At 43.9% G+C, this 25,851-nt stretch overlaps 1 protein-coding gene across 1 annotated transcript; it reads left to right on the top strand.

The window, feature by feature from the left end:
* The first annotated feature begins 1,798 nt into the window (after positions 1-1,798).
* Positions 1,799-10,443, top strand: FRS3 (fibroblast growth factor receptor substrate 3). Its single transcript, XM_030221502.1, has 7 exons — positions 1,799-1,901; positions 4,642-4,777; positions 6,189-6,271; positions 6,704-6,890; positions 7,909-8,070; positions 8,250-8,407; positions 8,567-10,443. Exons 3-7 carry the CDS (start codon positions 6,212-6,214, stop codon positions 9,512-9,514), a joined length of 1,515 nt encoding a protein of 504 aa, XP_030077362.1. The 5' UTR covers positions 1,799-1,901; positions 4,642-4,777; positions 6,189-6,211; the 3' UTR covers positions 9,515-10,443.
* Positions 10,444-25,851: the final 15,408 nt, after the last annotated feature.

Here is a 25,851-nt window from a genome sequence, read left to right as displayed (position 1 = left end):
ATGCGACCATACCATGCCTCTGTGGTTATGTTCCACTAATAAGTTAAATGATTAATTGGCTTTCTTAAAAGGATTATATAAACTTTGGATGCATGACTATGGACACAAATATGCACTTATTTATTCAATATCACAATTCCTCATGTACAGCCACAAAACAACTTTTTAGGGTGAATGGTGTTCCTTTTATTATCGACCAGATAGAGATAAGAGTTTTCAGTTTTGGCACAGTATAAGTCATCACAAGAACAAAATATAAGAAAACCAATGGGCTGCATTAGGGGCTTATAGCCCATTTATGTTTAAACAAAAGAGATTTGCATGAAACAAAATATGTATTTGTATTTTGACTTATAAAACCATTTGCCCCTGAAACATGTTCAAAACAGAATAATCCATTTGTGTATCTAAAAAGTAAACTTCTACAAAACAGATGAAGATGTGATTCCGTGTGCCCCAATGAAAGGAGAGTTTAATTCTACTTCCATTTAATTTTAATATATTCCATCGTCTTTATAAACATCAGGCTTCCCAAGGCAGATTACAACAACAGTTAAGATGAATCCATCAGGAAACAGGATATCCTCACTGAAATTTGGCCATGATCTGTATTGTATGAACAGTGAAGAAAAATGAGCACAAGAGATTATAATTGCTGTTTCTACCAGCTACAATAATTTTGAAGCTCTTTTAGTGATATTCAATTGTTATTTCTTTTTTCCTCCACCTTTTAAGGCACTGCCTATCCAACAGCTTTAGACTTGTTACAGATGGACCAACAACAATAAAGAACGACAAGGTGGAAGCAGCAGCTCGTAGTAGGTGTGCTTGCTTTGTTGTGAGTGAATGGCAATGACGGCTGCGCTGGGGACTGGAAACAGAGATTAACCAAATTGGCTTCCCTGCTTACAGTGGAGTAGATGGGATCACTTCCACAGCAGCTCATAGGTTTGCTTGCTTTGTTGTGAGTGAACGGCAATGACGGCTGCGCTGGGGAGTGGAAACAGAGATTAACCAAATTGGCTTCCCTGCTTACAGTGGAGTAGATGGGATCACTTCCACAGCAGCTCATAGGTTTGCTTGCTTTGTTGTGAGTGAACGGCAATGACGGCTGCGCTGGGGAGTGGAAACAGAGATTAACCAAATTGGCTTCCCTGCTTACAGTGGAGTAGATGGGATCACTTCCACAGCAGCTCATAGGTTTGCTTGCTTTGTTGTGAGTGAACGGCAATGACGGCTGCGCTGGGGACTGGAAACAGAGATTAACCAAATTGGCTTCCCTGCTTACAGTGGAGTAGATGGGATCACTTCCACAGCAGCTCATAGGTTTGCTTGCTTTGTTGTGAGTGAACGGCAATGACGGCTGCGCTGGGGACTGGAAACAGAGATTAACCAAATTGGCTTCCCTGCTTACAGTGGAGTAGATGGGATCACTTCCACAGCAGCTCATAGGTTTGCTTGCTTTGTTGTGAGTGAACGGCAATGACGGCTGCGCTGGGGACTGGAAACAGAGATTAACCAAATTGGCTTCCCTGCTTACAGTGGAGTAGATGGGATCACTTCCACAGCAGCTCATAGGTTTGCTTGCTTTGTTGTGAGTGTACGGCACTGACGGCTGCGCGGGGGGGGGGGGGGAGTAGAAACGGAGATTAACCACCTTGTCTTCCTTGCTGACTGAGGACTAGATATTGGCTCACTTTCCACGTGACCCGCGTTTGCCGTTCGTGACGTCACTTGCGCCTAACCTGCGTCACTTCCTCTCTCGGCCTTCCAGGTCCTCCAGCAGCGTCCGCTCGCACAGGACGCTCTATCTTGTGGCCGCACTCGTTGCTCCCTGTCTGTGACCTCTGACCCCGACGTGGTGGAGAGACCCAGAGAGGCCGGAGCTCAGCCCTGGAGATGTGAGTGAACCGAGCGGGAGGGAGTCGTGGGATCAACCGGCGTCACCTGCCCCCACCTGGGGGAGGGGTCATCCCAACCCCCCCCCCCCCTGCGTCTTCTGCATCGGGACCCCTCCTCCATACAGGTCCCCCTCCCCCCCCCCCTCCGTCTGGATACAGGACCCTCCCCCCTCTCATCCTATGTAGATATAGCTCATATTAGCCCTCTCCTCAAGTCACTTCACTGGCTTCCTATCCGTTTCCGCATACAGTTCAAACTCCTCTTATTGACCTATAAGTGCATTCACTCTGCAGCTCCTCAGTACCTCTCCACTCTCATCTCTCCCTACATTCCTCCCCGAGAACTCTGTTCACTGGGTAAATCTCTCTTATCTGCACCCTTCTCCTCCACTGCTAACTCCAGACTTTGTTCCTTTTATCTTGCTGCACCATATGCCTGGAATAGACTTCCTGAGCCGGTACGTCAAGCTCCATCTCTGGCCGTCTTCAAATCTAAGCTAAAAGCCCACCTTTTTGATGCTGCTTTTAACGCCTAACCCTTATTCACTTGTTCAGAACCCTTATTTTATCATCACCTTAATATTCCCTTATCTCTTATTTGTCCTGTTTGTCTGTCCTAATTACATAGTAGATGACGGCAGAAAAAGACCTGCATGGTCCATCCAGTCTGCCCAACAAGATAAACTCATATGTGTATACCTTACCTTGATTTGTACCTGCCTTTTTCAGGGCACAGACCGTACAAGTCTGCCCAGCAGTATTTCCCGCCTCCCAATCACCAGTTTCGCCTCCCATCACCGGCTCTGGCACAGACCGTACAAGTCTGCCCTCCACTATCCTCGCCTCCCAACCACCAACCTCTCTTCCCCCACCTGCTCCGCCACCCAATAATTAGATTGTAAGCTCTGCCGAGCAGGGACTGTCTCTTCATGTCCAGTGTACAGTGCTGCATGCATCTAGTAGCGCTATAGAAATGATAAGTAGTAGTAGTAGTCTTTGGGGTTCTGGAATCTTGCTACTCTTTGTCCATATCCCTTATTTGTCCTGTTTATCTTAATTAGATTGTAAGCTCTGTCGAGCAGGGACTGTCTCTTCATGTTCAAGTGTACAGCGCTGCGTACGTCTAGTAGCGCTATAGAAATGATAACTATCTGCCCACCCAGGAATCCCTCCACCCCTCCCCCACCAACCTGCTCAGAATAACCCTCCCTACCTCTTTAGGATATAGGACCGTTTCTCCCACCAACTAACATCTTTAGGATACAGATCTTACCACTACCAACCTGACAAAGTACAGGATTATCTCTGTCCCTACTTCCCTGAGATACAAAATCCCCTCCCTCAACCTTCCAAGCTTGCAGGATACTCCCAGTATCTCATGGATACAGCCCTCCCTGTAAAATGCTTGAGATATGCATCCTCCCCAACATCGCCATGATATAAGACTCTTAAATATTCTTGTGCTAAATACTTTTCAAGCATCCCCAGGATATAGGGACTCCCAGTTTTCTCCCAATATCCCTCCATCCACTCTAAAATAGTCAGATCCCAATTCCCCTGGATAAAAGGTGCCCTTATCCTTGCATTCATTTTGACACTGTAGGCCTTACTTATGAGATAATATTCCTTAAAAGATACACCTCTGTCAACAGACACATCCCTTATATTTACTTATTTGGATTTTGCTCACATATTTTTCAATAGTAGCTCAAGGTGAGTTACATTCAGGTACTTTGGGTAGTTCTCTGTCCCTTGAGGACTCACAGTATAGTTTGTACCAGAGGCAATGGACGGTTAAGTGATTTGCCCAAGACCACAGGCACCTCTGGATGTCAAGACCGGTGCTCTGGCCATTAGGCTACTTCTCTTCTATAGGGACTGTCCATCCTGGACACAGATTTTCCAGACTCAGGTACATAAATGCTCCTTCCACCTGCATAGTGACCTCCTTTAATACAGATACTGTGCTTCTTAACCCTCCCCCACCACAGATACAAGAAGTACTAAAGGTCATATGTTATAGTGAATCTGTACGTCCCCTGTACACAGGGCTATGCGGATGAGTCTGCTTCCATTCATCAATATACAACTGCTAACTATTGCATCTCTACCTGGAGTGTGTCCAAGTCAGCTCCATCATTCTAAACTTGCACCACTAAACGTGATGTTCTCTCAGTTTTACAAACCATCATTGTTGAATGTCTTTGCAAAACTAGAGCTGCTTTGTGCTATTTTTCTGTAAACTGCATGGCAATAGACATCTTTCCCCATTTTTCATTGTGCTGTGTGATATTATTCGGGTTCTAGCTGAAGGAAGGCATCCTATGATGATTGAGGCTTGACTGATCTATTTGTGCCTATGGGACACCTTGTACACTTTGATGCGTGGTAGTGAGGATGGTGAAGTTTTGGTGCATTGGCATGTGGTGTGTTTATCTATTGTTTGCCAGGCATATTGATGTGTGTATCAACTGCTGACTCATTGTTTGAATGTACTGATTAACTAGCAGCTTGTTTTTGTACGTCCATGGCTGGCATCGCATAGTAAACACCTTGAGGAGAGTCTCAGGGGGTCTGTTTGTATTTTTTTTTTTTTTTTTACCACTTCTGAAACCTCAGGGTTATTCTTTTGGTGAGAATCTTAGGTGTGTGCCTGGGGCCACACTCTGAGCCTCTTGATAGAATATTTCCTCCCAGTTGCTTCTCTGCTTGTTCTAAGTTTTGTCTTTTTTCCTACCAGGTGAACTATGGGGCCTGGATCCATGGAGCCTTAGCAGACCATATCATCGTGGCTGACATGACGCCCAGCAGAGGGTTTGGATGTGGGTGGGAAAATAATTCCCACAATTCCACAACTTCTTGATGGCCCTGACCAGGTGAGATTGAATGTCAGAGATGGCATTGATTCTTGCACTCTGTTCTTTGCATTATATGGTAAAGAGGGAGGACCTATTTCAATAATTTCTTCTGGAAGAGCCATTTCTTGATGCCTGTGCATATATTACCTAACACCCAGATAGTCCCCTGAGACAACATTCTCCCCATTGAATCTTCTTTAAGAATTCCAGGGGTCCTCATTGTCTTTTGATGCTCATATTAATTGACTAACTAGGAGAGAGTTTGGGAAATTTTGCCAGATGCGAAGAGTTAGGAAATATTTTTTAGTTGAACATTTTAGGATCTGCATTAAATCTTTTGTCCTTTCACAGATTGATTATTATAATTTACTGTACATTGGTGGATCTGAAAACCTGAAAAAAGACCCATCTGCAAACATTACAAAATTAGATTGCTTTGCTTGCAGATTACATTGGTTGCCTTTGGGGGGCAGAAAAACCTTTAAATTACGTACTATGAGATTCTGAATTGCTTATGGACTATATGTTTTCATTACTGACTTTCTGTCAAGAAGAGCATTGCTCAGAACAAATCAGTTTTCACTTAACTTTCCAACTGTAATAAACAATTTTGGTCCCTCCTTGTTTTCATACTGCTAAAATGTGGACTTTGCTCCTTAAGGACATTAGATTTGAATCACACTATATGAGCTTTTGTAAGAAATTGAAACCTTTTTTTGTTTTCTAAAACTTTGGAAATTTAACTCACTCTTTTGAGGTCTCAATGTGAAAATTTCTCAGTAACTGACGGCCTTCTTTGTTGTAATCTGTGATGAACCAGAATTCTGGAAATCGCTAAATATAAGAAATGTATTTATTATTTTTTATACTGCTTTGTACAAAGTGCTAAGGTGATTTTACAAACAAAAGCAGTGATAATAACAAAATAATATCACAATGCAACCTACAATACAAAGCACAGAATTTAAAAGTGACATCAATTAATTAAAACATTGTTGGAACAACAAAGTTTTTAAGAGCTTTCAAAAACTAAAATAAGAGGAAGCATTTTTCAATTCATCTGGCAAAGAGTTCCAAAGTAGAGGATCCAAAATGCCCTTTTCCTTGTTGTTGAAAGCTTAATATTCAGTCCAGGTGTATAAAGTTGGACAGCGTGATGTGAAACTGATAAAGAAAAGCGGAATCCTCTACTGATGGTGCTTTAGGAAAGTTCACGTTTTATTTTCCCCCCATCGGTAGGGGGTTCAGCTATTCTTTCTCAGTTTCACACCATACTGTCCAGTTTTATACAGGGTTTGTACAACAGAGAGACAACAGCATCCATCTGATGCAGACTCCTGATGCAGACATATTACTGAAGGATTCATGAAAGAGGTAATGAAGATGAGCTATGAGTAATGCTCAGACCTGCTCTGCTCTGTGCCTGCAGGGACTTGCTGATGTGCTGACATCATGGGGAGCTGCTGTAGCTGTGGAGACAGCATCCCTGACCAGCATCCCACCAAATTCAAGGTAATTCAGCCCATTGCTTGTACTGATAGAGACGTTTAAATATCTCAAGGGCATTTATGTACAGGAAGTGAGCCTTTTTCCACTGAAGGAGAGCTCTGGAATGAGGGGGCATATGACGAAGTTAAGAGGGAATTGGCTTAGGAGTAACCTAAGGAAGAACTATTTCACAGAAAGGGTGGTGGAGGCATGGAATGGCCTCCTGGTGGAGGTTGCAGAGTCTAGGACTGTGTCAGATTTAAAAAAGGCATAGGATAAGCAAGTGGGATCACTTAGGAAAAGGAAGAGTTAGGGGTTACAGAGGATGGGTCATATGGCCTTTATCTGCCGTCATGTTCCTATGTTTCACTTGCTGAATCTATTGACTCTTCTTATCCCCTCGGCTGCTTGTCTTGGTGGATCCTTGGTGATGCCGTGGTCCTTTTGCCTTTGCAGGTAACAAATGTAGATGATGAAGGTAACGAACTAGGCTCAGGATTGATGGAACTGACCCAGACTGAACTCGTGTTACACACTCGGAAGCGAGATGCAGTTAGGTGGCCGTACCTCTGTCTGCGTCGCTATGGATATGATTCCAACCTTTTTTCCTTTGAGAGCGGGCGGCGCTGCCAGACTGGACAAGGTGATTCTTGCCGCTGAAATGCTAACATTATGTACAGGGGGGAGACTGGCCTGAGAGATCCTTTGCTGGAAGCTGAGTGTTCTGTCCTCGCAAAGTAATTATTTTTTACTAGGCTTGACAGTCAAAGTATAGAACATCCCTTTGAGAAGACTCAGAACTCTTGATCCAAAATCTTCTATAATGCAATAATTAAACAAGGAAAATTAACTTACAGTTCGGATGTGCTGGACAAGACTTTTTTGCCTTGCAAACTGGGACTCTGTTCTGAACCAGCTCTCTCTCCACGCAAGAGAAGCTGGGAGGTTTCAACAACATGCTAAGTAGTAATGCTGTTTATGCTTTATTTTGGTGAGATCTTGATAAAGCAAGGGTGTCCAACCTCTGCCCTCGCCAGGTCAGGTGTTCAGGATTTCCCCAATGAATATGCATGAAGTAGTGCATGCAAATAGATCTCTTGTATGTTCATTGGGGAAATCCTAAAAATCTGACTGAATTGCAGTCCTCAAAGACTGAGGTAGGACAACCCTGTGATAGTCGCAGTGGCTTGCAGGGATCATGCAGCAAAAATACAACATAGGCAGTTTCAGTTCACAGTGGAAGCTTGATGCGATCTAACTGTTACAGAGCCGATGGAGAGAGAAGGGGGGGGGGGCTACTTGCCCAGCCTGCTTAGAGAACAAGGCAAGCCAGTAGGAGGAGCCTCATAAGACACAGGAAGCTGGACATGTGCTCTGAAAGAGCCTATTACAGGAAACTACAAGACTACAGATAACCCTGTTTCCTGCTTCCGTGCAAACGGGAGGCAGAACACTGAGGTTATTTACTGCCACCTTGTCCTGCTTTTTATCCAGGTAACTGAAAAAATATAGTGAAAATGGGGGGAATAGCATTCAGTTTCCTGTGTGGTTCATGGGGATAAGCGCTGTTTACAATGAAATACTTTATGTGCCCAGGTGCAGTGGCAGATCTGGGTATGTGACTGTCATTACCCCATTTCCATCTCGCATCTTCTCTGCAGGGATCTTTGCATTCAAGTGTTCACGAGCAGAGGAGATTTTTAACTTGCTGCAGGAGTTGATGCAGTGCAACAGCATTAATGTGGTGGAGGAGCCTGTGATCTTAACCAGGAGCAGTCACCACTCTGAACTGGAGATCCCTCGCACCCCACAGACACCAAATGGTAAGAGACAGCTGTCTGGGATGCTTCAGAATAACAGACAGACTGAAGTTTCATTGGGGGAGGGAGGGAGGGGTGTATATGTTTACACAAAACACTAACGCCATGCATGCTTTCTCTTATCTGTCTACATTGCTGCCTCTGTACTTTGCTATGTAAGTTTTTCCTGCTACCATCCTCAGCTCTGGGCTACACCATCACAGGATTCCCAAATGGATTCCACAGCTTTGTCCGGGAAGGAGGCACTTACTCCACTGCTTGCCCCCCTTCTCTGGGCAGCCTGCGGCATTCGTCAGCTGGTCAGGAGTCTGTGCACAGCCTCATAACACCCGAGGAACAGGTACGTGTGCTGTACACACTGTTCACTCTGTCTGATGGTCTCTTCTCCAGTGCTGTGACCTGGCTAAGGGTTTTCTCCTACTGCTCTGTGTAAACCGTTCTGTACCGTACTTTCAAGAGGAAAACATACGCCTGCTATCTGTTCTTTTTTTCCTTGCAGTCCCACACATATGTGAACACTACCAACATGGAAGAGGAAAGGAGAAGCCGACATTGTATGCATTCGCTGCCCGAGGCCCACCCTTCTTTCCCTGAGGCCGCAGTACACCATGGAACCCCCGGTTGCTCTTTGGAGGAACGTAACCCACAGGTCTTTCTGCAGCCAGGGGAGGTGAAATTTGTGCTGGGACCAGCCCCCATTTACAGGAGAATGCCAGTGCAAGCCAACAGCTTCTGCAGACACCACCGTGAGTGTGGGGGTCATGTGTGTGGTTTGAAGAGAAAAGCATCCCACAACAACAACAACGAGTGTAAAAGGGATTACCACCTTCCCCAGTACGCCTACGAGAACATCAATGGTTTGCTGCCCCCCAGCAGTCATGCACTGAAACGTGGTGGAAGCAACCGTGTGAAGATCTCCAACGATAACTGTTCTCACCGTCGTTTGGCCCTTCTGCACTATGAGAACTTGCCGTCCCTGCCTCCTGTCTGGGAGTGCCAACCCCTCCATTCTGGTGAGGAGGAAGAGGATGAAGAGTATGAAGAGTCTGTTGATATGATCAGCCCTTCCCTGAATGGCTGCCATGATGAAGACCCCATGCAAAACTACTTGAATGCCGAGAGTTGTGTGCTACAGCGAGGCAGTGCTTCAGCCCGCAGCAGCTGTGGACCAAACGTTTTCAGCTTCGATTTCCAGAGACCTGGCTCTGAGCCAAGGCAGCTAAACTACATTCAGGTGGAGTTGGAAGGAAAGAGTGACCTGAAGGGGCAGCAGAACCCTCATATCCCCTGCACACCTATCCCCATCAACCCTGCCCGTCAGGCAGACTCGTACGCAGTCATTGACCTCAAAAAGACAGCAGCCATGTCTAGCTTGCAGAGGGCACTCCCTAGAGACGATGGAACCTCAAGAAAGACCCGGCATAACAGTACAGACCTGCCCCTGTAAGGCCCCAGCCGTCCACCACGGTATCAGCCATGACTGTCGGACTTTTGTGGCCAACGTGGATTCCATTCCGTAAAGTAACTTCCCTTTTCCGTTCCCCAGTTTGCAGCCATGTACCTGTAGCCAAAACCCTTCTGTTGCCCATCCTTGCTATGACCCTGTAGCTGAATTCCTTCTGTTGCCCGTGTCCCTGTAGTAGCTCCTAAGCTGTACAAATGCATTTTCTGCTGAAAGAGAAGCCATTTCAGACTTTTCATCTCCAGCTGCTGACTGCCAGATGTGGGGGCGAGGAGAACATTCAAAGCCCAGGAGCAGTAAAGTTGGGAACTGGGGGCTCCATCCTTGTCTGTTTGTCTGACCGTCTGCTCTCTTGGTTTTCTCAGTGTTTTGTAGATGCTCAATGTGCTTTTGATTTGTTGTTTAACTTATTAATTTATTTTTTAATTTATTTTATTTTTGTAAACATTCTGTAGTTGATAACTTTTTTTTTTTATATAGTTACAGACTCGTATCAAAAAGAATATTTTTGTCTTAAAACCTGCTCAGCAAAAGCCAAAGGGGATTTTTTTCATGTGTAAGGTGTTGGAGTAAATGTTTGTTTCCCCTTGATTAGGACTTGAAAAATGCATTCTCATGACTTGATGACCCTTCTTATGATTTGGGATTCACAGGTTTGATTTGGAGGACTCGCATGATTCGAGGTTCATTGGATCTTTTCTCATGTTTTGGATCTTGTGGAGAATAGCCCATTCTCTGGCTTTCACATTGGTTGCAATTGCAGAAAAGTGTTTATTCCAGCCAAACGTAAAAAATGAAGCCGCGTTGCCTACAGGTTTCGTAAGATTTTCCCGATGACCTGTGGCTGGTTCCTAAATATCGGATTTAGGTGAGATTCTCTGTCAGCTTTCACATTACATACTTGAATGAGAAGTGGCAAGAGTCTTAACATAGTAAGAACATAAGCGTAGCCATACTGGGTCAGACCAATGGTCCATCTAGCCCAGTATCCTGCTTCCAACAGTGGCCAATCCAGGTCACAAGTAACTGGCAGAAACCCAATTAGTAGCAACATTCCATGCTACCAGTCCCAGGGCTTCCCCATGTTCATCTCAGTAACAGACTATAGACTTTTCTTCCTAGGTTTAAAAAAGGTTTGGTCAAGTTGCTGGAAGAAAAGTCCATGGTCTGTTATTGAGATGCAAATCCAAAAAGACAGGAGGAGCCTCCACGGAAAATCAAAACAGCAAAAGTAGAGGCTGACAAATGTACAAATCAATAGGGAGACAATATCAAAGAGCTGTTTATTCAGAACTAGTAAAAAAGCCCCGTTTCTGATGCAAATGAAGCGGGGGCTAGCAATGTTTTCTTCTGTGTGCATGTGGGAGTGTGTGTGTCCCTGCCCTCTCTCCCCTCCCCCCTCTGAGTCCTTCACTGTTACAGAGCCAGTGATTTGATTTCGTGCTCTGCTGTTTTCCTTCACTGACTGTGTTACAGAGAGGGCGGGGCAGACACTCATGGGGAAACCGGATATCTCTCCCCCTTCACACTTCCAGCTGGAGGCTTCATAGAACGTTGGTGTTGCCTTTTATATAGAGAGATATTCCCCTAGGTCCTTGATATGAATAATCTGAATAAACTGCTCTTTGATAGTGTCTCCCTATTGATTTGTACATTTGTCAGCCTCTACTTTTGCTGTTTTGTTCTGTTATTGAGATGGACATGGGGGAAGCCACCGCTTGCCTTGGGATTGGTAGCCTGGAGTGTTGCTACTAATTGGGTTTCTGCCAGGTACTTGGCCACTGTTGGAAGCAGGATATTGGGCTCAACATGACCCAGTATAACTGTTCTTATGAAAAGGTCATAGGACAGGATTCCTACCCCTGCTCCTCTATTTACAGAAAAGATTTCAGGAAAGGATTATTTCCCTTGGCCATACTGTTCCCCATGTATGCGTGGAAAGTAATTCTGCCATTCGTCATGTGTGTACACAAGAATGATGTGTCAGTGTGTGAATGGACCCATATTTCCCCCGTCACATCATTGGAAAGGAAGTGTCTCAACTCACTCATTCACAGAAAGGATCTACTATAATCAAATAGTCTAACAGCCTGCCAGATCCCCAGTAGAGTTCAAAGCAGCAAAGAACTGAAATATCCACTAACAAATCCCCCCAAAACTAAGACAAAACACTCAAATTCTTATCTAATAAATATGTTTTCAAAGGGCAACAAAATGAAGACTACGAATCCTGCATTGTAACTGTATTGGATTGAAAGAACAGATTCTCTCCCCTCATGTGTAATCAAACACTTTATAGGAAAGTTAAGGCAAAAGGGTATGTCCAGGGCCAGAACCCTCGGTCGAAGTTTCAGAAATTCTTTACAATTATTTGTGTCTTTGGAGAGAAGTCCAGGTAAACCCAGACGACACCTCCGTGAAATACGGGAGAGGAGACTCCGTTGACATCAGACGTAGCAGAGAAGGACATTGCCACAGCATCTCTAGGAATGGATTCCTTAAATCCTGCGTTCGATCAGGTCTATCTCCCATAACTTTCTGAATAGCATTTGGAACATAACAAGCCATTGCCATATGTGGTAAAGATCCAACATACATTGTTCATCCATCTCTTTAGCCAAAGTTGAACAATAAGGGAAATTCAGAAACCTTAAATTAGCTAAGGGGCTCTTACTCAGCTGCAGTAGCAGTTTTAGCTCGCGGTGGTAAATGCTGAGACGCCCATGGGGTTCTCAGTGTTTACTGCCAGCGGCGTACCAAGGGCGGGGTGGTCCACCCTGGGTGCACGCTGCTGGGGGGGGGGGGGGGGGGGCAGAGAGCAGCCGCGCGCCTGTCGGGTCCACTGGTTCCCTGCTCCCTCTCTGCCCCGGAACAGGTTACTTCTTGTTCCGGGGCAGAGGGAGCCAGCGGAGCCCAGAGCATCACGGCTGCTCCCAGCAGCTAAAAATGCACCCGAGGGGGGGAGGATGCGCATTGGCGATCCGCCCCGGGTGGCAGCCGACCTAGGATCGTCACTGCTAGTGAGGCATCCATAGCCTCACGTGATTCTGTTCTACCAGCATGTGCTAATCATGTCTAATGATGTGCTTACCTAATTCCTGTTTCTTAGTAGACAATTTCCCCCAGATTCTATATAGCGCGCCTAGCGTTCCGTGCCAAAATCCAAGCGGATTCTGTTGCAGCACACATGGCTTAACAAATAGCACTTAACAAGCAATAATGCACACTAATTGACAGTAATTAGAATTTGTGCACGCAAATCGCTAAGCATATTCTGTAATGAACAGCACCTAAATTTGAATGCTTGCAGGCAAAAAGGGGCGGGGAAGTAGGTGTTTGTGGGTGTTCTAAAGTTTATGCGCATAGTTATAGAATGTGACCCAGTGTGCCAGGATTTACACCATGTTGCGTGGTTTTAGGCGCTGGGATATCAACTAAGCATATTCTATACACCACGCCTAAATCTAGGTGCTCTTTATAAAATACACTTAGGCAGAAATGTTTGCCGCTCCATATATAGAATCTCCTCCTTTATGGGCTGTTTCTCTTGTAAATTTGCAAAGCTGTGGCAAAGAGCCAGAAAGAGTAGCTTCCATCTTAACCATAACCTGCCAAAGTTCCACATTAGTCCCTCTTTAGCAGGCGCTGTAGACTAGTTAGGCCAGACCTAACTAGTTAGGGCATACAGATGGTGTAACTGATGCCATTACTACTGTTAGAAGGACTTTAACAGCAAGGCCTCAGTGGTCACTGATACGAATGGTGTAGCGGAAGGCAGAGATTTAGTCACCCATCCCTTTTGTCATTCACTCGGATGCACGTTGTCCCCGCCTGTAAACTTCTCATACTTTCACCAGTGGATGCACGAGGGCATAGCTGGGAGTAGATGCAGTGAGCAAGCATTCAGACATAGGAGCTTCAATGCTATCTTTGGTCAAATTGGGAAGGTTTTAGGCACAAGGATACTATTTAAGGCCTCTTGAAGTAGAAAAGAATCTGTAGGTCCCTGAGGGCCTCACCTTGTGCCCATGTTTCACTTTTAGTCTTTCTCTTACCAACCCTAATCAAAAAAAGAAAGGACAGGAGAGATGTGACACAGATGCCTAAATACTTGGAAGGTATTAATATAGAAACAAATCTTTTCCAGAGAAGGGGGAACAGTAAAACTAGAGGACATGAGCTGAGGTTACATGTCGGGAAATTATTTTTCACAGAGAGGGTGGTTGATGCCTAGAATTCCCTCCTGAGGGAAGGTGGTAAGAGACAAAAATGGTGAAGGAATTCAAAAAGGCATGCGATGAACACAGATGATCTCTGTTTAGAAAATGGATAGTATAAAAAAAAACAACCTTAAGTGGTTGCAGGTGTGTGGATGTGCGAGTGACGCTTGGGCCATGCTTCTGGCAGTGAAGAACTAAGGCGGATGCCAGGCAGACTTTGTAGGTCTGTGTTCTGTGTATGACAATTCAGTTTAGGATGGGCTGCAAAGGGGCTTCAGTGTCAACTTCAGTAGCCAGAACCGAGGACAGTGCTAGGCAGACTTTTACGCTCTGGGTCCCGCTGACGACAAGACTGATTTAGATAGGCTGGAGTGGGCTATGATGGCAACTCTGGTAGCTGGAACATGAGAACAGAGCCGAGCAGACTTCTATGCTCTGTGCCCCAGAAAGACCACAGTCAAGTCTATAATATCATGTTTGTTGTTGATTGTAATCATAAATAGATAATGAGCGTGACTGTTGGGCAGACTAGATGGACCGTTTAGGTCTTTATCTGCAGTCACTTACTATGTAATACATTTTTTAAGAAGTGCCTGAGAGAAGTTATAGCTCTTCAAAGGCCCCCCCCCCCCCAAATTGTCAGCACAGGTGCTCAATAGTGGTAGCCACTGTGAAGGGGCTCCACCCTGTGGCCACACAGCCTTGCTTGCTTTAAATAAGGGAATGTCATCAAGGAGATGGGATTTGATATACAGTACAGTCTCGATTATCCGCCGTAAACGGGACTGACCCATTGTCAGATGAGTAAAAAGTCGATAATACGGAAAACACTGCATAAACAAAGGCATAGAGTTCCCGGTTTTCAAAACAAAGATTTTTTTAAATAGAAATAAATGTGATGATGTCACGGGGGGGGGGGGGGGGGGGGGGGGGGTCTGTGGGAAATGCCAGATGGTCAGATTAGTGAAGATTGGATAACTGAGACTGTACTGCGCCTTTCTGTGATTGCGATCAAAGTGGATTACGTATTATATGCAGCTACTTATTTCATACCTGGGACAATAGAGGGTTAAGTGACTTGCCTAGAGTCACAAAGAGCTGCAGTGGGAATTGAATCTAGTTCCCTTGATTCGTAGGCCAGTGCACAAACCATTAGGACTCCCCCACCCACTCACTCACTCCACTTCACCAGTGCCTCTGACAGACCAACATCCGTGATAGCAATGGGCACTCAGCAACCTCACCCCTCTCTCTGTGCTCCAGCTATAGTTCACACACTCATGCACTTATGAAATAAATATGTTTTCAAACTGTTGAAACAAAAAATGTATTTATTTACACCTGGCACAGACTTCAAAGAGGTTTACAAATAATATTAATACATAAGAACATAAGAGTAGCCATACTGGATCATACCATCTAGCCCAGTATCCTGTTTTCCAGTGGCCAAGCCAGGTCACAAAACCCTGGCAGAAAGGAGAGGTAACTAAACGGAAGTAGGGTTGGGGGTTCAGGAGGAGGGAAATGGGGAGACCAAGCAGGATAGAGACAGGCACACAGGGAAACTGTGCTACAACTAAGTGGGAGGCAACGAAGAGATGAGTCTTCAAAGCCTGTTTAAAGGTGGAAATAGTGGCTTGGCCACAGACATGGAGAGCGAGGTCATCTCAGAGATGTGGGCCCTGGTAACTGAAGGCGGTGTCATTGTTGTGGTCCAGGCGGATGAGGGACAGTGGTGGTAATGTAAGAAGATTGTTGTCAGCAGACCTGTGGCATCGGAGGGGAGAGTAGAGGATAAGTATTGAGACAGAGCGGGATCTTGATTTATAGACCATAAGATTTTGAGAGATTGGGAGCTAGTCTTCAGACTGCAAGACTAGGGTGACATGATCAAAGTGATGGGTGGAATAAAGAATCCGGCCTAATCCCCCTTGGTAAGATTTCAAACACTGGTAGACGGGTAAGGAATAAGCTATCCGTAATCTTTCTATACTGAAGACTATTAGCTGACAGAAAATACAATATTATCAATTTTTAAAAATGGGTGTTTATTTTGGACATAGGAAAAACAGACAAACAAAAACCAACCAAATATTCTGGAATGAAACCCATTAGACACTTATAAACTAAAAAAAAAAAGCTTGGGCTTGGATAGGAAGATGCTGTATCGTATGTAGGTTTAAAATAATTTAATCTGGCCATAGTATTTTGTAGCAGTTGGAGTGATTTGCATGGTATCCCACTAATACCTGAATAGAGAACAATATACTAGTCTATGTGAGGTAGTAACAGCCTATTCTGAAATACAAAAAGCTTCTTCATGAAAGTTAAGGCTAATTGCTCATAGGTGATGAATTTTATTAAAAAAAAAAACAACAACCCTTTTTTAATGATGGAGTTCATCTGACAAATTAAAGACAATGAATAATCCCCAAAATAAGACCTGAAATTTTAGGAGTAGGCTGTATTAGCTAAGGAAACCCAAACTGTAAAGAAACTCTTTAATGTATGCAGTTAACACAAATACCTAACCTAAATACCAGTTTTCTTGCAGTTCAATTTTAATAAGTGAGATAAACTTCACCTGTCATCAAATATTTTCAAGTACAGGAACTAATAAAAAAAAAATCACCTGCTTCTGAAGAAAATGATGTGCTCAGTTCCTTCAGACCTTTAGCAAAAGAGCTGAGATGCATATTAAAAAGTGATGGTGAACATGGCACATCACATGAGCCTGCCAGAACGAAGACAATGTCACCCCTCTTTCTAGGGAATAGTTAAACAGAAATTTTCCAACCCAATCTGGAAATGCTATATTCAGGCAAACAACATGTGATCACTGTCACATGCAGCAAAAATATTACATTCTGAGAGAACAATTTAATTTCTCCTCAGAAACTACAGAAATTATGAGTTTCGGTACTAAATAGATGTCTGAAACCATCTCGCCTTCATCCACCGAAGGGATCCATATTTCCCTTCCACCTACAGAAAGGTTCATCATTGTGTCCCCCCCCCCCCCCCCCCCTAGTCCTCCTCCCTAACATTGCCAGAAGGTCATTTATAGCCTCATCCACAATCCCACGAGCTAAGGCTCCAGGAGTATCTTCACACTGACCATTCTAGGAGCACAAATGCTGAAAGTTTTATGTGGAGCAATTTTTACACTGCAATGTGTCCTGTGCTGCAACATTTTACAATTTCCAATTACAATATATTTCTATACCGCTAAAACCACCAGGTTCTTAGTGGTTTACAATAAGTAAAAGATACCAAGGCCATATCTTGGGAAGAATTATACAAACCCAAATAACTGACATTGAATTCATTCTAAACAAATCTCTTTAAAAGATGGGTTTTCACATTTTTCTTAAATTAAGAGTAAGATGACTCAGTAAAGCAAATATAAAAATCACTCCAAAGCCTAAATGTTTGAACTGCTAAAAGTCTATCAAATATTGTAAATCTCTTTACACCCTTAATAGATGGAAAAGCAAAAAGGACCTTATTCTATAAAGGTTAGACTCCTAAATTTAGGAGCGTAATTTATGCTCCTAACTGTATGTAGGAACATAGATTATGCTTGTAATTTAGGAGCATAAACTTTGTAGAATAAAGGTCTCAAGTAAATTATAGAAAATAAAACAACAAGGCAGAGCTTGTAAGAAACACAGGGGCCTTTTTACTAAGGTGCACAAGCGTCTACCCAAGCCAATTGGAGTTACTGCTTGGCTACTGTGTGGCTGTTGTGGTATTTTCATGTCTGATGTGCATCCAAAAAAGAATTTTTATTGTCTGAAGCGCATATTGGACACGCGCAGGGTCATTACCGCCTAGTTACCATGTGAGACTTTACCGCTAGGTCAATGGCTGGCAGTAAGGTCTCAGACCCAAAACGGACATGCGCCAATTTTTATTTTGCTTCATGCCCATTTTCAGCAAAAAACTTTAAAAAGGCATTTTTTGCAGGCATGCTGAAAAATGGATCTGTGTGCACCCAAAACATGCACCTACACTACCGCAGGCCATTTTTCAGTACGCCTGAGTAAAAGGACCCCTTTGGGCCCTGTTTACTAAGCCACGCTATAGGCAAGCTGGCGGTTTTAGTGCATGAATATATGGGTGTCTCTAGCATGTAGTGCACGCTAAAAACGCTAGGAAACAAGGCCCTAAGCTGTGTTACACACTAATGCAGCACATGCTAAAGCATTACTTTTGACATTTGCATGTCCTGAACATGCAGTATTATTTTCACAGGGTGTGTCAGGGGCAGAGAATGACTTGCCCAAAAGCACAGGGAGCCAGAGCAGGATTTAAACCAAGTTCCCCTGATTGTCAACTTGCTGCTCTAACCATTAGGGCAACTCCTTCACTCCAAATCTCTTTCTACGTCCTGGGTTTAATGAAAAGCCAGTTACTTCTTTATCGGATGTTATAGACATATTTTCTGGAAGCAAAAACCCTAGAGTGAAGGAATTACTCCGAGTCTTGTAAGAAGAGGGTTGGGATTGAGGCTTGCTTATTAAGATCCTCTATTTTCTAAAGCTAAATCTGTGCTGTTGGCATGTGATAGCTGCTGCCTCTGACCCATTTCCTTCCTGTGGACATAGTGGCCATTAACATGTGTTGGGGGGGGTTGTAAAGGGGACCCTAAGTCCGGAGAGTGTTCCGTTCAAATTGCAAAGTTCTGGCTTAAGTTTTCCGTTTCCTTCATTCCAGGGTGCTTTTTTCTTCCAGAAAATATGGGCATAATAATAAGTGGGGTTTTTTAAAACTAGTACTTAGAATGACATGTACTTCTTTTAAATTCCAAACTGATGAAACCATAGAAACGGCTTTGCTGTTAATAAAAAATGACGAAATGTTGCACGTGGCTGGGCTGGAAATTTCTATGTGTCCCAAACTGAAAACAGAGCACCTCTTTGTCTGCCACTACAAGGAGACCCTTTCTGAGAAGCCCAGGAATTCAAGGTTAAAAGGACAGACAAGCTGGAAATATTTCCTGCAGGTCAGGCTCACCTGAGAGGAATATTTAACCTGTGGAAATGAAGGGCCCGTGTCTGTGTTCTCTGCTGTTTCCTCTTGCCCCACTGATGGCCATTTTTACAGGCTGCAAGAGGCCAGCATTAGTGGCCAGAGGTTGATATTATGGATCCTTGTGCATCATTGAGGCAAGACCCTGATTTATGAGACTTGTCATCATACAGACTATAAGAAGTCTACCTTGATGTGAATTACTTCTCAGTTTTGAGCCGCTGAAGCAGGCTTTATAGCTGAAACGTGGCTACATTGGGTCATTGTGACTTTTGTACAGTCCAGTGTGATCATGCATTGGATTTGAATAGAATACTTTTGGGAGTTGTCACTACTCCTTTGTTCGTTTTGCATCGATGCAGTGACTTTCCCTCTCTATGTGCATCGCGTGTAGTTTTGCTCATAGCATGACAGTAATGAACCTCACTTCTAAGCTAGGGTATGTCCAGCATTGGGCCAGAGAGAGCTTCTTTCTGGAGTTTGTAAGATGTAACATGTAGAGGCAACTTGCTTACCAGTAGTCACCAGTGACAAGTTTTCACCGCCAATAAATAATTGCAAATCCCACGGAGCATTGTGGTCAGCCTTCTCTACCCTGTTTGCTGTGGTGGTGGAAATAAGTATTTGATCCCTTGCTGATTTTGTAAGTTTGCCCACTGACAAAGACATGAGCAGCCCATAATTGAAGGGTAGGTTATTGGTAACAGTGAGAGATAGCACATCACAAATTAAATCCGGAAAATCACATTGTGGAAAGTATATGAATTTATTTGCATTCTGCAGAGGGAAATAAGTATTTGATCCCCCACCAACCAGTAAGAGATCTGGCCCCTACAGACCAGGTAGATGCTCCAAATCAACTTGTTACCTGCATGACAGACAGCTGTCGGCAATGGTCACCTGTATGAAAGACACCTGTCCACAGACTCAGTGAATCAGTCAGACTCTAACCTCTACAAAATGGCCAAGAGCAAGGAGCTGTCTAAGGATGTCAGGGACAAGATCATACACCTGCACAAGGCTGGAATGGGCTACAAAACCATCAGTAAGACGCTGGGCGAGAAGGAGACAACTGTTGGTGCCATAGTAAGAAAATGGAAGAAGTACAAAATGACTGTCAATTGACAAAGATCTGGGCTCCACGCAAAATCTCACCTCGTGGGGTATCCTTGATCATGAGGAAGGTTAGAAATCAGCCTACAACTACAAGGGGGGAACTTGTCAATGATCTCAAGGCAGCTGGGACCACTGTCACCACGAAAACCATTGGTAACACATTACGACATAACGGATTGCAATCCTGCAGTGCCCGCAAGGTCCCCCTGCTCCGGAAGGCACATGTGACGGCCCGTCTGAAGTTTGCCAGTGAACACCTGGATGATGCCGAGAGTGATTGGGAGAAGGTGCTGTGGTCAGATGAGACAAAAATTGAGCTCTTTGGCATGAACTCAACTCGCCGTGTTTGGAGGAAGAGAAATGCTGCCTATGACCCAAAGAACACCGTCCCCACTGTCAAGCATGGAGGTGGAAATGTTATGTTTTGGGGGTGTTTCTCTGCTAAGGGCACAGGACTACTTCACCGCATCAATGGGAGAATGGATGGGGCCATGTACCGTACAATTCTGAGTGACAACCTCCTTCCCTCCGCCAGGGCCTTAAAAATGGGTCGTGGCTGGGTCTTCCAGCACGACAATGACCCAAAACATACAGCCAAGGCAACAAAGGAGTGGCTCAGGAAGAAGCACATTAGGGTCATGGAGTGGCCTAGCCAGTCACCAGACCTTAATCCCATTGAAAACTTATGGAGGGAGCTGAAGCTGCGAGTTGCCAAGCGACAGCCCAGAACTCTTAATGATTTAGAGATGATCTGCAAAGAGGAGTGGACCAAAATTCCTCCTGACATGTGTGCAAACCTCATCATCAACTACAGAAGATGTCTGACCGCTGTGCTTGCCAACAAGGGTTTTGCCACCAAGTATTAGGTCTTGTTTGCCAGAGGGATTAAATACTTATTTCCCTCTGCAGAATGCAAATAAATTCATATACTTTCCACAATGTGATTTTCCGGATTTAATTTGTGATGTGCTATCTCTCACTGTTACCAATAACCTACCCTTCAATTATGGGCTGCTCATGTCTTTGTCAGTGGGCAAACTTACAAAATCAGCAAGGGATCAAATACTTATTTCCACCACTGTATATGCTCAGAAGCAAATAGGTCTAAAAGTTTCTTTATCCCCACGTGATGAGACTAAAGAAGCATACTTTCAAAGCACTTAGACTTACAAAGTTACATGGCGTCATATGGAACTTTGTAAGTCTAAGTGCTTTGAAAATGAGCCCCATAGTGAATGTTCAGATGGAAGGCAAACCAGTGCCTCCCTGCAAACATCCCAGACTGTGGGTAAGTCATTTCACTATTTATTTTATTTCGTTTCTTATGTACCGCCTGAAAGCTGCTGACACGATGTGCATTCAGGTATAGAAGATTTTTTTAATATAAGAAGCAAGGCTATTTATCACAGATTTCTAGTGCACAGCCTTACGAGCTCTACTGGTCCTAGAGAAAGCTACAGTGTGTGTTTGACCTATAAGTGCATTAACTCTGCTGCCCCTCACTCTACCTCTCCACCCTCATCTCTTCCTACACTCCTTCCCAGGAACTCCGTTCACTAGGCAAATCTCTCCTAATTGCACCCTTCTCCTCCATCGCTAACTCCAGACTCTGTTCCTTTTATCTCGCCGCACCTTATGCCTGGAATAGGCTTCCTGAGCCGTTACTTTTAGCTCCATCCCTGGCCGCCTTCAAATCCGGGCTAAAGGCCTACCTGTTTGATGCTGCTTTTGACTCCTAACTTGTCACTTGCTCGTAACCTTTATCTTGTCTTCCTCTCTTCAATAGTCCCTTTCCCTATGTGTCCTTCTGTCTGTCCTACCCTTATTTGTCCTGTCTGTCTGTCCTGATTTAGATTGTAAGCTCTTTTGAGCAGGGACTGTCTTTTCTTCATGTTCAATTGTGAAGCGCTGCGTACGACTGGTAGCGCTATAGAAATGATTTATAGTAGTAGTAATGTGTTTAGTGAGATCTTTCATTAATCCAGCATAAAGAAGTTCTAGTACTTACAGCTTGTGTGATCCCCCATGTCCAGATGGGGAAAAGGAGGTTGAGAGACCCTGGGGAATATATGGGTGGGACACCAGAGGAAGAAAGGCGGGGAAAGGGAAGGGGAAAAATGATGAAGATACGTACAAGGAAGGGATGAAATTAGGGGACTGAAATCAGATTATGATGCAGGAAAGAAGCCTGAATTCTTCTGCCTTATCTGTCTAACATCTGCATGTCCATGAAAGTAATAAAGAACGGAGAGGTGGCCCCCAATAACTACTATTAAAAAAAACTAATGCCTTTCCAGGGAACTGTGCCTGTTTCACAGAAATCAAATATGTTTAAGGGGAATTATCAACTGGCAGGAAAGCAAAAGATTACAAGTAACAAGTGCACTTTCTTGTCACAACGTGTGCCCAGCTCCCTGCTTTTCTTTCCATGTGGTCTTATCAGTTCCATTCAGTTCTTCCAGCTGTGTGTTCCAAAAGATATAATTGTTTGATTACAGTAGAATAAGCACAGTTTTGGATCAGATATCTCCCTCCACAATGTCAAATAATTTACCCTCAGACTGTCCTTGCTATGTGGTCGGTGGCTGTTATTTAGACAGCCAGTGTTTCACTGGAACATATGAGACCAACACAAGGGCAGTGGTATCACCCCCCCATTCTCACTACGTACCCAAGACGAGGGCAGCAGGATCCCCCCCCCCCCCAATCCTGACTACATGCTCAACACTAAGCCCTAGGGCACCAATATACCTACTACTGGGAAATTGAAACAAGCTGGCCTGTTACAGATTTCTACATGCTAGCAGGATCTTTCACCTCAGTCATACACGCAGAACTCGGGCAGACCCTCACCTGATACAAACGGAGCCAGCATTAAACAGTGCAAACAGGACAACTGCCCGGGCCGTCATGGTACAGTAGACCTCCAAACTCGCCTAAAACAGAAGAACGTGCAGCCTGACAATATGGCTTCGGAGCTCTCTCCCAAGTTTCTGCCCTAGTCCCCCCCAAAATGCTATTCTTGAATCAGCTAGGCACCAATGCACTTTACTTTGCCACTCTGTTCCACTGGAATTCCCTTCCTTGAGAAGTCAGGGCTGAATCTGCCTTTAAAAAATTCAAATCCGCCATAAAGACTTGGCTATTTCATAAGGCCTGTAATATTCCATCAAATGTTCTTTGCTGAAGGCTCAACTTCTCTTCCCTTTGCCCCTGCTATTTTACCACTCTCCCTTCCCCTCTCACAAATACCTTTCCCTTTCAAGTATTTGGTATACGTCTGTCTCCCCCTAACACTTATGTAACCTTTTGTTAGGTTTTGCTTTATTTTGTTGGAATAGATATTTCTGTACTTTCCTGTCAATAATTGTAGATCCTTTACTATATTTCTGAAATGTGTTACCATTGTACACTGCCTAGATCTACCCATGAGTTTAAGGTGGTATATCAAGCTTTCTTAAATAAATAAATAAATATACCAGCCCTCGATACAGAATAGGGGACCATACAGACAGAAACTGAAACGGAGCCCCCCTGAGAAAGCCAGATTCTATAAACGGTGCAAAACTGGGCTGTTCCTAGGTGTTTGCCTAGGCACCTCTAAACCAAGGGGCTTACACAGGAAAAGCTTTTGACACATTTTAAGACAGCAGCATGGATCACCTAGGAAAGCTTGCAAAGTATTTCATAACTGCAAGAGAGCAACACAGTAAACGACAGCAGATAAAGACCTGGACGGTCCATCCAATCTGCCCAATAATGTGACCCAGAGCTGTGCCCACCACTCTGTGCAGGCCCCAGTCACCCAGTCTCCACCATGCCAACCATATAGGCAGCCAAACATGATGCCCCTGTGAAAGTTAAAAAAGGTAGACATAGGAATCCCTGGTACTCCCCAGAATTAGCTTTATTGAAGCGTAAATGTAGACCATCAGAGCAGTGTTGGTCCAAAAATGATTAATATGGAAGGCTTGCATATTTCAGTATATATTACCCGACAACCGGGCAAAGAGATGGGACTATGAGAGGAGGATGGGTGTATAAGATGCCATGAAGAGATAGGCACATTTCTTCATTCTTTTATGGAATGCTCAGCACTAGCAGAGTTGTGGGCTCACTCTTTGGAAATCATGGAAACAACCATAGAAAGACAGTTTGAGTGGTCCGCTCCAGCACCGTTATTGGGAGAGACAGAACAATTAAAGAAAACAGGATTGTCAGAAGCGCAATGTAGGTTCGTTCTATTGGTATCCCTTTTGGTTAAAAAGTGCATTCTACAATCCTGGGCAGAACCATCACCACCATCAAACCAGAAGTGGCACAAACTGATGAAAGAGATGGCAGCATGGGTAGAACTACAATATAAGTTGGCATCTGCCGGTAGACACAAAGCTTTAAGAGATATTTGGAATTCATATACACTATTACATAAGAGAGGGAGCGAGAACCACATTGATCATCTTTAGAGCCAATAAATTAACGGGAATTGGAAGTACCTGGAGAGAGGAAGGGGTGGGGGGTGGGGGGGGAAGGAAGGAAGGAAGGGAGGAGAAATGTAATTATATAAAAAATAAAAAAAGCCAGGAGGAGGAGAGTTTTTCCATTTGTAATATGAGATAGCTATTACCTGTGTATAGAGTTTAAGAAAGAATATGATCAGAACAAGGTTATATATGTTGTATATAAATCCTATCAATGTGAGGAGATAAAATGTAATGTATACTTCTTCCCTGGTAATAATAAAAATATTTTCCAAACAAAAAAAAAGATGGTTAAATCTCACACCTCCAGCAACCTTTAGGCTCATAATTTTGAAGATTCTTTCTCGGATGCTGAATGCCACAGCGACTGTGAATTCCCAAATTGCTGTATTTAAACCAGAGATGGAAGATGTTATTCAAGATGTTCCAGTAGAGGTTGATGGATGAGGGGTTTGTAAGAGAAACAATAACTCGGTTTTCTAAGGGTTGGTGTTATGTAGATTCCTCTGCTACTGATCTGTTGAGAGCTTTACCTAAACAAGTCTGTAATTGGTTAACAGAATTGATCTTTTTTTTTTCTTGTTGGGGGCAATTTCCCAGAAGATCACTATCATGTATTCCATTACCGTGTAACCCCAAATCCTTCTGTAACACCAAATGTCTATTCTCTTCTCATTTCCACTATCCATGATGTATTGTAAGCCACATTGAGCCTGCAAAGAGGTGGGATAATGTGGGATACAAATGCAATAAATAAGATATGGGAGCTCAATCCTTTACTTGAGGGTTAGAAATTGGATCCCATGGATTGTGGTAACTACTGTCCGTAAAAAAGATTTTGGAAGCAGTTGTGACAACACAGTTCCAAGAGTATCTTGATCAGTATGAATTGCTGGACCCTTTTCAATCTAGGTTTTGATCTTTGTATAGTACTGAAACAAATTGAAGTGCTGGTATTCTACATACTATTCACGTTATTTTGGGCCCATAACTCCCTAAATAACGCATTGCATGCCTTTCTCACTTTTCAGCTTGACTATAGTAATGTAGCTTATGCAGGTCTCCCACTCACCCAAATCAAGCAACTTCAGACTTTACAAAACTGTGCAGCTCGCTTTCCATGACAAGCTAAAAGGACTGACTACATAACTCCACTGCTCTCTAGTTTGCACTGGCTTCCTATTAAGTATTGCATTTCGTTTAAAATTCTTATACTTGCTCATAAGGCTTATTACACCAGTGACACTACTTACCTCTCTGTTCAAATTACTCCTTATACTCCCTCACATAACTTTTGTTCATTAGCGGGGGTCTTTTACAAAGCGTCGGTAAGCCCATGAAAGTTAATGGGGACTACCGCCTGCCCAATGCGACCACCATCAGTAGTTCCACCCTGAGCATCCACCATTTCAGGGGGAAAAAGAAAACCCCTGGAAATGGCTTGAGTGACAGTAATCGGGCATCGCTGCAT

The sequence above is a fragment of the Microcaecilia unicolor genome, chromosome 12, assembly GCF_901765095.1.
Source record: "Microcaecilia unicolor chromosome 12, aMicUni1.1, whole genome shotgun sequence".
Taxonomy (NCBI): Eukaryota; Metazoa; Chordata; class Amphibia; order Gymnophiona; family Siphonopidae; genus Microcaecilia; species Microcaecilia unicolor.
The sequence above is the reverse complement of the archived record's forward strand: the minus strand, read 5'-3'. Positions and strand labels throughout refer to the sequence as shown.

Coding starts and splice junctions, on each gene's coding strand:
- FRS3 (XM_030221502.1), top strand. CDS start 6,212: ATGGGGAGCTGCTGTAGCTGTGGAGACAGCATCCCTGACCAGCATCCC. Junction 8,071..8,249: donor CACCCCACAGACACCAAATG/GTAAGAGACAGC, acceptor TACCATCCTCAG/CTCTGGGCTACACCATCACA. Junction 8,408..8,566: donor TCATAACACCCGAGGAACAG/GTACGTGTGCTG, acceptor TTTTCCTTGCAG/TCCCACACATATGTGAACAC.